This window comes from Catharus ustulatus, chromosome 5 (genome assembly GCF_009819885.2).
Source record: "Catharus ustulatus isolate bCatUst1 chromosome 5, bCatUst1.pri.v2, whole genome shotgun sequence".
In the NCBI taxonomy this organism is placed as follows: Eukaryota; Metazoa; Chordata; class Aves; order Passeriformes; family Turdidae; genus Catharus; species Catharus ustulatus.
In genome coordinates this window covers 75869796-75885359 of record NC_046225.1, presented here as the reverse complement: position 1 = coordinate 75885359, position 15564 = coordinate 75869796, and the positions used below count along the sequence as shown (strand labels likewise).

Below are 15564 nucleotides of genomic sequence, written 5' to 3'. Positions count from 1 at the left end.
CTGAAAATGGAGCCCCAGACTAAAAATGGAGCCCCAGACTAAAAATGGAGCCCCAGACTAAAAATGGAGCCCAGACTAAAAATGGAGCCCCAGACTAAAAATGGAGCCCCAGCTAAAAATGGAGCCCCAAACTGAAAATGGAGCCCAGACTAAAAATGGAGCCCCAAACTGAAAATGGAGCCCAGACTAAAAATGGAGCCCCAAACTGAAAATGGAGCCCAGACTGAAAATGGAGCCCCAGACTAAAAATGGAGCCCAGACTAAAAATGGAGCCCCAAACTGATCACTCAGAACTCTTGGTGCTCTTGGTTTTATTTGTGTTTTCCTGATTTACCCTTTGGGAGCTGGCAGGATTTGGGATGGGGTGAGGATGGGATATAAATGGGGGTTGGAAACAGCAAAACCCCAGAATTAGAGAAGGTGAAGTTCATTCACATCAGTTCAGGAATTTTTTTCTACATCTGATACCAAAGTTGGTGATGAAATTCCATCCTAGGTTGCCTCCCTGAGATCCTAAAAATGAGGTAAAATGGAATTTTGGTTTTTTTGGGAAGTGCCTCAGGTGTCTGCTGGGGTTACAGGTGGGGACCTGCTCTGCCCTCATCCCTCATCCCAGCCCTGCAGGTGCCCAGGAAAGTTTGGGATTGGTGGGAAGGTGAAGGGAGCCCTTACAGAGGTGAATCCCTCCTCGCCCTGTGCTCTCTGTAGGATTTCAGTGCTGTTCCCAAGCTTTTATTTATTGGCTGTGAGGCTGAAGCAGGAGCAGGGAATGAGGAGAATTCCCAGGAAATGATTCCATGGCTGCTCCCCTGCAGCCTGGGAAGGGGAGCTGGTTCCTGACCTTTCCAGGATCAGAGATTTCCCTGTGCAGAGCCTTGGGGCTGCCCGGGATTGATGTGAATCAGGTCCCCTGGGGCCTCCTGGATGTTGGGATTTTCCTGTAGGGAGTCAGGATCAACGATGAACGTGGGGCACTGAGGGGTTGGTGCTCCCCTAGAGCAGAGATGCTGATCCCAAAATGCTGTTGGATGGCTTTGGGGTTGGGTGAGGTGGGAAATCCTCTGTGATTGCACAGTGCAGGGAGTCCCAGAGAGGTCTGGGTGGGAATGGATCCTCTCATCCCATGGCAGGGACAGGGGAGCCCAGGGATCCTGGCAGGATCCTTTGGAGACACCTCAGGGTGCAGAGAGTGCCTGGGTAGGATGGAGTTAAAATGTGGAATCAGTGGGATCCATCCAGTAGAATTGATTTTCTTATGGAAGCAGAGGGAGCTGCTTTCCTCTTTCACCTTTGCTGGGAGTGGCACCTTCTAAATGACATTTTCTCTTGGTTTTCTGTCCTTTCCCCCTGGGCTGCTGCCCCTTTGGGGATGTGGGATGGAGCAGAGGATCCCAATGGGATCTTTCCCTGTGCTGAGCAATCCCTCAGGAGTGTGCTGGTGCCAGGTGTGGGTCAGGTCCCACCTCAGGGGGCAGAGAACGTTCAGCTGTGAGCCCTGGGGTTTGTCCAGAGGATTTGGACAGAGACTGGGACAGCTGGAATCACCATCAGTGTGGAAATGGGATTTCAGTGATTTATCAGAGGGGATTTGGAGAGCACTGACCCCAGCCTGTTTGAGGTGGGCAGGGCTGAGGAGTTGAGGGTCAGGGCTGGGTTGTGGCTTTGGGGTGCAGGAGGAGCTCCAGGAGCAGGAGGATCCCTGGACATGGATGGGGTGGGATGGGATGATCCTTAAAGTCCTTCCCACCAAATCATTCCAGGATTGTGGAGCCCCTCTGCTCTGGGAATGTTCCCCTGGAGAAGGGAAAATGCCAGGGAATGCTCAGAGTCCCTGCAGGGGCTCCAGGAGAGCTGGAGAGGGACTGGGGACAAGGGCTGGAGGGACAGGACACAGGGAATGGCTTCACTGGGAAAGGGGAGATTGGGCTGGGATGTGGGCAAGGAATTCCTGCCTGGGAGGGTGGGGAGGGGCTGGGCTGGAATTCCCAGATTTGCTGGAGTGTCCAAGGCCAGGCTGGATCCCCTGGGACAGTGGGAATTGTCCCTGGGTGGGAATGGGATGGGATTTTAGGTCCTTTCCAACCCATCCTGGGTCTCTCACAGATGGGAGCTGTGCCTGGACACTTGGGGACCTTGCAGAGGTGGAGATGTGCCCTCCTGAATCCACTCCCTGTGACCTTGCTCTCCTCTGGAATTCTTTCAGGGTTCCTCCGTGTCCCAGCACCGAGCAGAACATTTCTCTCCAAAATTCAAACATTTCACTGAGCCTGATTAAAGCAACTCCTGATGATTCTGTAAAACCCTGTCCCAGGCTCTCAGAGGAGCTGCTCAGGCCCAGCCCAGGAGCTGAGGGTCAAGGCTGGGTTGTGGTTTTGGGGTGCAGGAGGAGCTCCAGGGGTGACCCACCCATCCACCCAGGCTGGCAGGGGAACCCCCCACCCTCCCAGTCACTCATTGTCCCTCCCAGTTCCACTGAGCAGGGCCAGCTCCTGCTCTGCATTTTGAGGACCCAGCCCTACCTGAGCTCCCTGATCCTCCACGGAGGAACCACGGATCCAAACTTGTTTTTCTTCCTGTGGCCAAGACCAAAATTGAAAAGCTGAGAGGAGCTGGAAGGGGAGCTGAGCTCCAGCTGGGGCAGCCAAGGGTTGGGAGCTGTGATTTGGGTCTGATAAGGCTCCTTGTGTGGCCCTGGGTGAGCTGTTAATCCAGAGGTGCCTCCCTGAGCCAAGCTGTCCTGAGCTCAGGATCCAGCAGTTTTTAACAGGCTGGAAATGGAAATAGGGAATAATTACCAGCTTTTTATGGAGAGTTTGTTTATGACCAAAGGGTGCCTGTGTGCAGGGGAGATGCCCATTTTCCAGACCTCCTTCCTTTCCCTCCTGGGAGATGTTTCTGACTCTTCCAAAGAGGATTTTTCTTGACTGGCTCAGCGTTCTCCTGGATAAAATCAGATGTGTTTATGGCTTCTGATGGAAATTCTGGGAGTGCTGAACTTGCTGCCTTACGGGAAAAGGAGCCAGGGAGGAGCCTGACCCTGGGGGAGAGGGTGGCCTTGGGCAGCAGGGCTTGGCTCAGTCAGAGTTTTTTGGTTGTCTGGGGTGTGGATTTATTTTGGGGAGGATCCCAAGGCTGGTATCAGCTGGGACCATGGAGGATGAGACGTGGCCTTGGTGCCCCTCTCTGAATTTTCACTCTTTGTTCCTCTCTGTATTTACATTTTTTCCTCCCCAAACCATTTCCAGGGTTCTCTGTTCTCACTCCAGACCGAGGTGTTTGGGCAGCTTGAAAAGCACAGGATTTTTTACAGGAAAATTCATTTTAAATGAGAAGATTTCATTGCTCACAGAATCTGAGAGCCCAGCAGTGCCAGTTCTGTGCTCTGTCCCTCCAGCCCTTGTCCCCAGTCCCTCTCCAGCTCTCCTGGAGCCCCTGCAGGGACTCGTCCTGGAGCAGTTTTGTTTTCATTTCCCTTTATTCCTGAGTATTTTTCCTGCCCTCTTTGCCTCCCCTTTGCAGGAATTTCCCTGGCCTCTCTGCTCTCTGTTTTTCTGCCTTGTTCCCTCTTCCATTAATGTTTATTCCCTTCATTCCCCAAAGGATTGCAGGTTCAATCAGTGGAAATTAATTGCCAGGATTTTCTTCAGCCTCCTGCTCTCTCCAAATGTTCAGGTACTTTGCTCTGGTCACTAATTCCTTCTCCTGGAGAATAACCTGGACCTAATTCCCAATTCTTTGCCTTTCTTTGGCCTCCTGAGGTTGACTTTTATTTTTTGGTTGCACTAAACTGCAAATCTGAGTTCCCTGGCTGAGGATTTACCCCTCACTAACCTGTGCTGTGCTTACATAAATCAGCAATGGAAAAAAAAAATTTTCCAATGGAAAAACTCCCAATTTTCCAGTCTCAGCTCTGCTGGGGTGTGAAATGAGAAGTTTTCCCCCAAACTTTTGGAATTTGGATGTCAGAACTGAGCTCAGTCTTTCAGGTGGAGTCACACCAACATCTCTGTGGTTGGATATTGTGCTCACCCAAAATGTCTTTTGCCTGCAATCCACAGGGATCTGTGATCTGCATGGCTGTGATTCCATGACCTCTCCCAGCTCTTCACAAAACTGAGATTTTTTTTTTCCAGTTCTTCAAGGAAAAAAAAATAAAAATCATGGATTTCCTGGGTGGTTTGGGACCATAAACCCCATCTGATAAATCTCATAAATCTCATAAATCCCACCTCTGCCATCCCAGGTTGTTCCTTCCAGCCTGGCCTTGGACACTTCCAAAAATTCCCCTTTTAGAGAAAGAATCCATTGGATTTTTTAAAATGTTCCCAAAAAAAAAAAAAAAAAAAAAAAAAAAGAAATAATGGATATAATGGATCTTTCACTTCCCATATCATCCCTGCACATCCCAGCCCCAGATTTCCCTTTGTCATCCCAAGCTTTCCCTGTGTCCCATTTGTCATGTCCCCTTTTTCTCTCCCCCCTGGTTTTTTATGGCCTCTTTGCCTCCCATCTGTGCCAGGTTTGCCTTTTGAGCCCGGCTCAGTTGTGGGATTGTGGCTTCTGGAGCATCTCGTTAAAATGTTCTTAAACAATTTTCAATTAGGCTTCATATTTTTCTGATTACGTTCTCTCTCCCCACTGATTTGCCTCCTAATTGTTTTCAGCTTGATGGAACTGCTCCCCTTTAAGATGTGTGGGTGTTGTGTTTGTGCTGGCTGTTGGTGGTGCTGCTTTATTCCTCATTTCTTTTTTAATATATATTTTTTTGCACAGTTGTGATCAAGTCAAGGGTTTAAAAAAAAAAAAAAATTGGGAGAAAAAGTGGCTGCTGGTTGTAGGAGTGAGTTTGGGGTTGGTGGTTCTGGGATGAAGGGATTTTCTGCCTCAGCTCCTGCTGCACTTGGTGTGGATTGTTTGATTGGATCATTTTGGGATGGAAAGGGACCTGGAGCTCTGGGATGGCTCCTGCTGTCCCAGGTGGAGCCAGCAAATCTGGGAGTCTGTGCCAGGGAAGGATTTCCCCTGGATATCCCATCACAGCAATCACAGAATGCTGGCTGGAAAATCCTCCAGGATCATCCAGTCCCACCTGGGCACTGAGTGCCACAGCCAGGAATTCCTTGGGCACCTCCAGGGATGGGGATCCCAAACCCCCCTGGGCAATTCCAGCTCCTGATCACCCTTCCATGGGGAAATTCCTGCTGGGAATGAACTGGAAAAGGAAATCCCAAATTCATGTGGAGGGTGACAGCACCAGAGTGACACCAGGGATCCAAACTGGGCTGGATTTTGGATTTGGGGTGGAAGGAGCAGGGAAGGGCCCTTTCCATGAGGAAATTCCTGACAGATGTCCTGGATTCCTGGGAATGAACTGGAAAAGGAAATCGCAAATTCCTGTGGAAGGCAAAAGCAACACCAGAGTCCCACCAGGGTCACTCCCAGAGCCAGGGATCCAAACTGGATTTTGGATTTGGGATGGAAGGAGCAGGGAAGGAACAGGGCAGAGCCACCCATGGGAAACAGAGCTGGATCTGCTCCCCCAGGAAAGGGATTAGGGTCAGGATTAGGATTAAGATTAGGATTAGCATTAGGGTCAGGATTAGGATTAGGATTAGCATTAGGGTCAGGATTAGGATTAGGATTAGCATTAGGGTTAGGATTAGGGTCAGGATTAGGGTCAAGGTTAGGATTAGCATTAGGGTCAGGACAAAGATTAGGATTAGCATTAGGGTTAGGATTAGCATTAGGGTTAGGTTTAGGTTTAGTGTCAGGCTTGGGGATGTCTGTGCCACCATCCTGATCCCAGGGATCTTCCTCCATCCCTCCCAGGGTTTTGGGTTAGACTTAAGTTTAGGGTCAGGCTTAGGGATGTCTGTGCCACCACCCCAACCCCAGGGATGCTCCTCCATCCCTCCCTGGGGTTAGGCTTAGCTTTAGGCTTAGGGTCAGGCTTAGGGATTTCTGTGCCACCATCCTGATCCCAAGGATGCTCCTCCATCCCTCTCAGGGTTTAGGGTTAGGCTCAGGTTTAGGTTTAGGGTCAGGCTTAAGGATGTCTGTGCCTCCACCCCAACCCCAAAGATGCTCCTCCATCCCTCCCTGGGGTTAGGCTTAGGTTTAGGTTTAGAGTCAGGCTTAGGGATGTCTGTACCACCATCCTGACTCCAGGGATACTCCTCCATCCCTCCCAGGGGTTGGGCTTAAGTTTAGGTTTAGTGTCAGGCTTAAGGATGTCTGTGCCACCACCCCAACCCCAGGGATGCTCCTCCATCCCTCCCTGGGGTGGTTGTTTGGGTTTAGGACAAATTTAGGGAGAAAACTTTGGGATGAGGTTTCTTTAGGAAACAGATTTAAGGAGATTTTCCCTTCACTGGTTCAGGGAAATATTTCCTTGGGAGAAAAACCTGTTTATTTAACAGCACAGAAATGAACAGCACTAAACAGAAGATGATAAATTCAGAGGAATCCTTTCTGTGGGTTTCACCCCAGCTCACTCAGGCTGTTTTTGGGATTTTTGGTGCTGGGAAATGTCCCAGCCAGGCTGGGTGGGTCACAGGTGTGAGCTCCTGGTGCTTTTTGGGGTTTTAGTTTAGAGCAGGTTGGAACAGCTCTGAGAAAAAGGAAAAAAACCCAAATTCTGATCTAGGGAGCTTCTCTGCCTCAGCAGAAAATCCAACCAGGAGCAAAGCAGGGATTTTAATTTGTGTTCACTGCTCCCAGCCCAGTCTGAGAAGGGTGTGGGGCAGTCTCTGATAACAAAATTTGCATTTTTCCTCTCCCCCCTCACTCCTGGAACTGTTGGTGCCCAAATGAGGGGCTCCAGGTGGCTCTTTGAAAATTTGTTTAATTTATTTAAATCATACAGCAATTTATTTATTATTTCAAATGCTGTTTACTGTATCCACATGATACAGCAATTTATTTATGATTTAAAATGCTGTTTAATTTCTTTAAATGATACAGCAATTAATTAATTTATTTTTTAAAATGCTGTTTAATTTCTTTAAATGATACAGCAATTTATTTATTATTTCAAATGCTGCTTACTGTATTTAAATGATGCAGCAATTTATTTATTATTTCAAATACTGTTTATTTTATTTAAATGATACAGCAATTTCTTTACTATTTGAAATGCTGTTCACTGTATCCATATGATTCATAAATTTATTAATTATTTCAAATGCTGTTTAATTTATTTAAATGATACAGCAATTAATTAATATATTTTTAAAAATGCTGTTTATTGTATTTAAATGATACAGCAATTTATTTGTTATTTCAAATGCTGTTTATTTAAATGATACAGCATTTATTATTTATTTATTTATTAAAATGTTGTTTATTGTATTTAAATGATACAGCAATTAATTAATTTATTTTTAAAATGTTGTTTATTGTATTTAAATGATACAGCATTTATTATTTATTGTTTATTTATTGTTTAAAATGCTGTTTACTGTACCCACATGATTCAGAAATTCAGGGCTGTGGGTGAATCTGACCCACAGGTGCCATCTGAATCCCCTCCAGCTCTGGTTCCAGTGCTTTATTTATTTTCCTTTTAATCCACAACAACCAATGAACACTTTCCTCTCACCATAACCTGTCCTAACTCCCAAATTCCCCAAATTCCTGTCCCTGCTCTCCATCACTCAGAGTTTGAGGCTGGAATTGTTTTCAGTTTTCCTGCAGTGGGAAATTCTGAGCCTTGGTTTTTTGTTGGTGAAAATCTTTTTGCTTGGTAAAAACATCTTGGGTTTGAGGTGGATTGATCCTTTGCTCCGTCATAAAAACCCAGTTTGAGCCCAGTCCCCCCAGTTTGAGCCCAGTTCTGCCTGGGATGATCCCAGTTCAGTTCCCCCAGTTTGATCCCAGTTTAATCCCAGTTCAGTTCCCCCAGTCTGACACCAGTTCCCCCCAGTTTGATCCCAGTCCCAGTTTCATCCCAGTTCCCCCAGTCTGACCCCAGTCCCAGTTTGATCCCAGTTCCCCTGGTCTAACCCCAGTTTGACCCCAGTCCCAGTCCTCCCAGTCTGACCCCAGTCTGATCCCAGTCCCAGTTGCCCCAGTCTGATCCCAGTGCCAGTTTGATCCCAGTTTGATCCCAGTTCCCCCAGTTTGATCCCAGTCCCCCCAGTTTGACCCCAGTTCCCAGCCCAGGCTGCTCTCCCCGTGCCCCTGCCCTGCTCAGGCTCTGGTTGTTGTTTCCCCAGTTTGATCCCAGTCCCCCCAGTTTGACCCCAGTTTCCCAGCCCAGGCTGCTCTCTCCATGCCCCCTGCCCTGCTCAGGCTCTGGTTGTTGTTTCCCCCAGTCCCAGTTTGATCCCAGTTCCCCCAGTTTGATCCCAGTCCCCCCAGTTTGACCCCAGTTTCCCAGCCCAGGCTGCTCTCCCCGTGCCCCTGCCCTGCTCAGGCTCTGGTTGTTGTTTCCCCCAGTTTGATCCCAGTCCCCCCAGTTTAACCCCAGTTTCCCAGCCCAGGCTGTTCTCCCCATGCCCCTGCCCTGCTCAGGCTCTGGTTCCAGTTTCCCCCAGTCCCAGTTCCCCCCAGTCCCCCCAGTTTGACCCCAGTTTCCCAGCCCAGGCTGCTCTCCCTGTGCCCCTGCCCTGCTCAGGCTCTGGTTGTTGTTTCCCCAGTCTGATCCCAGTCCCAGTTTGATCCCAGTCTGACCCCAGTTCCCAGCCCAGGCTGCTCTCCCCGTGCCCCTGCCCTGCTCAGGCTCTGGTTGTTGTTTCCCCCAGTCCCAGTCTGATCCCAGTCCCAGTTTGATCCCAGTTTGATCCCAGTTCCCCCAGTTTGATCCCAGTCCCCCCAGTTTGACCCCAGTTTCCCAGCCCAGGCTGCTCTCCCCGTGCCCCTGCCCTGCTCAGGCTCTGGTTGTTGTTTCCCCAGCAGCAGGAGCAGATTCCCTGTTCCCTGGCCCTTCCACTTGCTGTGCATGCCTGGCATTCCCTGCTCCCACATCTGGGGCTCTCCGGGGGGCTTTGGCCGCCCAGCCCCGGCCACCATTTCAGATTTGGGCTTTTTTTATTTTTTATTTAATTTTTTTTATTCCAGCAGTGCCCTGGAGGTTGCATTGTAGGGCCTTTTCCTTATGCAAAACATAAAAGTGCTGCTTTTTTTCAAATTATAACCATATTTTTCATTAAAATCAGTTGGAGTCCCAATAAACAATCGACTCCAAAAATTTTTCCAAATGCTCGCTGCAGCGCCGTTTCTATTTTTAATTATTTTTTAAAAAACTGGTGAGGAGTTTTTTTTTTTTTTTTTTTTAAAAAGACAACAAAAACACAGCTTGGCTTAGAATTTAAAGAAGCCATGCAGTAAATGCTGAGGAATGCAGATGTATATTGAATGAGAACTCAATAATGAGAAGCTGCTGCTGGTCCCTGTGTCGCCGTGTCCCTTCCCTTATCGTGGGAACTGCTCCTCTCTGCTCCCACAGCCTCCCCAGCCTGCCTGACATTTGTTTTGTATCAGTTCATATCAATTCAGAGCTCTGATCCTGTGCAGAAAACTCTTCAAAGCAGGAACCACAGAAATTCCTTTTTATTTTTGTGTGGTTTGCTTCCCCATCGCTCCTTGGCGTTGTCATTTTTTGGTTTATTCTGAATTTTGTTGGTTTATTCTTACCTGGTGTGAGGTTGATTTTGCTGTCCTAAAATCCCAATTTTCCATGGAAAGATCAGAAGTTGTAATTTTGGGTTTGTACAAAGCAGGTAGAGGTGCCTCAGTGAAATATTTAGGGTTAAAGGTTTTTGGTGTGAGCTGGAGGTTGAGGAATATTTCAGGAAAATGCCCAAGAAAAATCCTCATTTCTGGAAAGAACCAGGTGGGGGTGGGGAACCTGGTGATGGGGCAAAGAAAAACTGGGTGAGAGGAGAAAATGGGGAGTTTACCTATTTATTAATTTATCAATTTATTTGTTTATCAATTTATTTGTTTATCAATTTATTTGTTTATCAATTTATTAATTTATCTATTTATTCACTTATCTATTTATTCATTTACCTATTTATTAATTTATATATTTATTCATTTATTCATTTATCTATTTATTCATTTATCTATTTATTCATTTATCTATTTATCCATTTATTCATTTGTTCATTTATCCATTTATTAGTTTATCCATTTATTCATTTATCCATTTATTCATTTATTAATTTATCTATTTATTAATTTATCTATTTATACATTTATCTATTTATCCATTTATCTATTTATTCATTTATCCATTTATTCATTTATCTATTTATTCATTTAGCTATTTATCAATTTATTTATTTGTTCATTTATCAATTTAATAATTTATTAATTACCCATATATCTATTTAATTCATTCATCCATTTATCCATTTATCCATATATTCATTTACCCATTTATCAATTTATCTATTTATTCATTTATCAATTTATTAATTATCCATTTATTCATTTATCCATTTATTTGTCCATTTATCCATTTATTAATTACCCATTTATCCATTTAATTCATTCATCCATTTATTCATTTATCCATTTATCTATTTATTAATTTACCCATTTATCCTCAGGGACACCTCAGTGGAACTCCAGGGCAGGAAGGGAAAGCTCTGCAGCCCAAACTGGTTCTGGTTCTGCTCCCAGTGACCTGGATGGGATAAATCCACCATGGTTTGGCTTTTCAGCTGCCCCAGGGCAGCTCTGGGCTGGGACAGCTGTGGGAACCTTTGGAGAATTCTGTTTTCCATGGATGTTCAGGATGGGCAGTTAAGGGTGGGAAGTTTCTGCTGGATTTGAACCAGGTTTTGTTTTTCCTCAGGGACAGGGATGGCAAAGTGGGAATGTTGGGCTGACCCGTTCCAGAGCAGACCAGAAACGTGGGTTTGGGTGTCCTTGATTAGAAACTGTGTCTGTAATTACCAACAAACACCAACGAGGGTCCAGCAGGACCCATCTCAGTTCAGAGTTCTGGGATTGGTACCTCTCACCCCTCTGAGCTCTGCAGCAATTTCTCCTTTGCTCCTGCCGCTTCTGGAGGTGTTTGGGGCTGAGGTGGCACCTGCAGCCCCAGGACAGGCTGGGGGTGGCTGGCAGGGATTTTGTTCTGTGCAGAGCAGGGAACGGCTCCTGCTGGTGCAGCGTTATCTTCCCAGGGCTCTGTAAATCCTGGGAGTGTGACAGGACCTCCCAGCAGGATGGCAGCAGCTCCAGAGCCCTCGTGGTGGCTCCCTCAGAAGATGAATGGATTTCTGAAGTTTGCCTGAGCCACTCTGGAGGCTCAGCAGTGCCTTAACTCCCTTCCCTTTCATTGTTTCCCTGCAGAGCTCCCCCTTTGCCAGGCTGGGGCTGCAGGCTCTGCTGAAAGCCCCCCAGAAGAGCAAAGCCCCGCTCTGCTGCACGGGGAGGAAGCTGGGATGACTTTTCTGCTGAGATTGGGATCTCTTTCAGCACATCCTCACTCCTTGTGCCCACTGCTGGGTCGTGCCTGGCTGGGGGAGCCTGAGGAATTCGGTAGGGACGTCGTGGATGCTCCAAACCCTTTCACATTTTTGCTGTTGACTTCTGGAGGGAAGGAGCATCCATCAAGGGGACGAGGATTTGTCATTGTTCCCCGAAAAAAGGGCAGTGGCATTGTTAAAGCCCAATGGGAACCCTTTGGAACGAGGAGCCTCCAGGGAGAAATGCAAATTTATATTGAGTTTTAAGACAGACATTGCCCAGAAGTCCCTTTTAAATCAGAAGATGGAAAGATTGTTTTATCTTTGGTAACTCTTTCCAGAGGACCTACAAAGCCGAGGCCACGAGCCCACAGCTCTTGGGGTGAGGAGCTGCTCTCACTTGTTTTGCAGGACTTCGTGGTGGGGCTGGGAGCTGGAACCAAGGCATTGGCCACTGGGCTGGGTCATTTGGAGTGGCAGTTGCCACCTTTTCTGGAGGGGGAGAAGGGATGAAAGGAGTTTTATGTGGCTATTGAGGAGGTTTATTGATCCCAGATATGGTGGCTCCAGGATGGTGGGAAAACAAGCTTCCCTTTATGGCAGGGGTGAATTGTGGGGGATTGCTTCACTGGTCAGCAGGGCTGGCTTGGGGCATGGGAATGGCTTTGGTCATGGATCAGATCAAATCCCCCCTGCTGGGCCCTGCTCCTGGCCCAGATCTGTTCTCAATCCAGACCACAGGAGTTGTTTACCAGAGTGCCTTGTGTGGAGCTGCCCCCTGGGCTCCCAGATCCCACCAGGCTCCATCCCAGTTCGCCCAGTCAGGGTACCAGGAGCAGGGATTGTGGTGTCCTCATAAAGGGAGCAGATTTTATGGCAGGGATGAGGGCTGGAACTGCAGGGAAGTTGGTTTAAATGAGATAGAAAGAGTGAATTTCTTTAAATGAGAGTGGTGAATCCCTGGCCCAGCTGCCCAGAGAGGGGTGGATGCTCCATCCCTGGACACATTCCAGGCCAGGTTGGACAGGATGGGGTTCAGTGGGAGATGTGTTTGGTGTTTCTCATCAAAAAGAACCTTTGCAGGTCCCTTCCATCCCAGCCCAGCCTGGGATTCTATTTTCCCAAATATTCTCAAAGATATCCCAGCATCTAACTGGACATTCTGACCATATTTTAGAGTTCCTGGGATGAGGATGGTGTTGCCCATTCCTCCTGGGGTGTGGATAAATCCCATCTCTCCTTCCTCTGGAATCCACACACTTGTTGAGATATTTCTTTTCCTCTCCATTCAGGTCTTTCCCAGTGTTTGCTCCCCTTGCATCTGAAATTCCCTTGTCTGCAGAGCTGATGCCACATCCCCAGCGTGGCTTTTCCGTCCCTCCCCATCAGGGCTCTGATCCTTCCTGCCCTTCCCTGGTGGCCTCTCAGTGTTCCTGAGCTCCATCTCCCACCCTGGCATCCCCACACCTCCCTGCTGGTGCCTGATGTGTGGATTCCCCTCCCCATTCCCAATTTTTATCTCTCCCCAGGTCTGTCTGTTCCCCCAGGCCAGGCCTAAGCCCCGCTCAGGGAGTTGCTCTTTAAGCCAGGCTCTTGTTGGTACCCTCAGATTTCCTTCTGTTCCACGTTTCCCACTCAGGAATTTGAATTTCCTCCCCCTGTGAGGAGAGCAGCCAGCTCCCCTTGCCCTCCTCGTGCTGCCCCATCCCCGGGCTGGTTTTGAACCTGGGTTTGCTCCAGCTGGTGGCTCCAGGCTGGGCAGGGCAGGAATCCTGCCTGGGGTGCCAGGGATGCTTGGGAGGAGCCTTAGGAGCAGCCTTCATCCCTTGGGAATGGTGGGGGGACTGTGTTCTTCCACAGCCCCTTCCTCCTCTTGGGAATTGTCTTCCTCTTCTTGGGAACCATCATCATCATCTCATCATCATCATCATAATTTCCTTCTTCCTGGGAGCCATCATCATCTTCTGAATCTTCTGGGAATCTTCTTTGGAATCTCCTTGGGAATAATTTCCTTCTTCTTGGGAACCATCATCATTGCATCATCATCATCATCACATCATCATCATCATTTCCTTCTTGGGAACCATCATCATCATCACATCATCATCATCATCATCATCATCATTTCCTTCTTCTTGGAAATGATCATCATCACATCTCATCATCATCTTCTTCTTCTTCTTGGGAACCATCATCATCATCATCATTATCATAATTTCGTTTTTCTTGGGAATCATCATCATCTTCTGAATCTTCTGGGAATCTTTGGAATCTCCTTAAGAATAATTTCCTTCTTCTTGGGAACCATCATCATCATCATTATTTCCTTCTTGGGAATCATCATCATCATCTTCTGAATCTTCTTTGGAATCTCCTTCTTGGGAGTCATTTCCTTCTTCTTGGGAATCAGCATCTTCTTCTTCTGAATCTTTTCTGAATCTTCTTTGGAATCTTGGGAATCATTTTCATCTTCTTCTTGTTTAGAATCTTCTTGAGAATCATCATCATCATCTTCTTTGGAGTTGTCTTCTTCTCCTTTGGAATCCTCTTTTTCTTCTTTGAAATCTTCTATTCTGGAATCTTCTTTTTCTCCTGCTGCTTCCAATTCTTAGGAATTTTCTTCTTTCCGATCACCTGACTTTTCCAGTTGCGAAGGAATTGTCCTGTGGTTTATTCCCAGGGCAGGGATTTGCAGGAGGATTTGGGATCAGTGTGGGATGTTGTTCGTGTCCCTCTCTGCTGTTTCTCCTCCTGGCTCACAAAAAAAACCCAAAAAACATTTGGGGATCCTCCTGCACTGAGGGTGAGCTGCAAATCTCTCCTTGGAAAGGAGCAATCCATGAAATCCCAGGGGTGAAATCCTGGGAATTCCCAAGAAGTGATTCCCTTAAACACCAAAAGGAGCCTTTGGGATGAAGAGTTTCCTTTCACATCTTTGGGGTGAATTTTTATTGTTAAGATTTTGAGGAAGATTTTCTTCCCTGACGTGAAACTCTTGGGAATAGACTGAGGGGGGTTCCTAAAATCAGGGAAGGGATTTATGGGAATGGGAGAAATGGGATTTATGGGAATGGGAGAAATGGGATTTATGGGAATGGGAGAAATGGGATGGTTGGAGGATTTTATTGTCTGGGCTAAAGAGAGTGAGGGAGGATCCTGGGCTGTGGAGTGCTGGGGAGAATTTTTTCTGGTTTTGGAATAATATGGGATCCACTTAGAGGAGCAGGTAATGTTTCTTCTCTCCCTCCCAGGCAGGAATTCCTTGCCCACATCCCAGCCCAATCTCCCCTTTCCCAGTGAAGCCATTCCCTGTGTCCTGTCCCTCCAGCCCTTGTCCCCAGTCCCTCTCCAGCTCTCCTGGAGCCCCTGCAGGGACTCTGAGCATTCCCTGGCATTTTCCCTTCTCCAAGGGAACATTCCCAGTTCTCCCAGCCTGGCTCCAGAATCCTGGAATGGGTTGGGTTGGGAGTGGCTTTAAATCCCATCCCTTTATCCCATCCCTTTATCCCTTTATCCCATCCCAGTTCCCAATTCCCATTTTCCCTGGGTGCTCCAAGGCCCATCCAGGCCCTGATAAACTCCTTGAATTCTCCCACAGAATTCCACAAGCTCCTCTTTTCCCACTCTCCCAACATTTAACTGGACCCATCCTCACTCCTCCTTTCCTGGAGGCACAGACCCAGACCCTGATTTCCTGGTTTATTTGGAAATTCCCTATTTCCCACACCCCATGGCTTTTCCCTAAACCCAAATTTTTTATTCCAACCCAGAATCCCTCTGAGCATTCCTGGCTGGCTCCTGTGCTGTGGGGGGATTTTATAAATTGCTTTTTAAAGCTGGCTGGAGCAGGGGAAGGTCCCAGACGTTTTCCTGCTGCTCCCTCGTGTCCTGGACCCCAATTAGCGGGGCAGTAACAAGGCAGTGCCAGAGCCTTGCACTTCATCACTCCTGGCTGGCTGCAGGAGCTCCACAAATCTTTGGGAAATGAGGATTTGTGGTGTCTGCTGGCCTGGCAGCTGTGCTGGGAGCTCCTTCTTCTTCATTAGTGTCACCCTGGGCAGCTCCAGGAGTGCTCAGGCTCGGGGCAGGGGCTCATCCACTGCCAGGTTTTCCTGGATATCCCTCTGGGATTTGCAAA

At 47.6% G+C, this 15564-nt stretch overlaps 1 protein-coding gene across 1 annotated transcript in view; it reads left to right on the top strand.

The window, feature by feature from the left end:
• EXOC6B (exocyst complex component 6B) overlaps positions 1–15564 on the top strand; it is a 287927-nt gene that overhangs the window by 88016 nt on the left and 184347 nt on the right. The window contains 1 exon segment of the mRNA XM_033060798.1: positions 6589–6598. Within this exon segment, the coding sequence (XP_032916689.1) occupies positions 6589–6598 (10 nt within the window).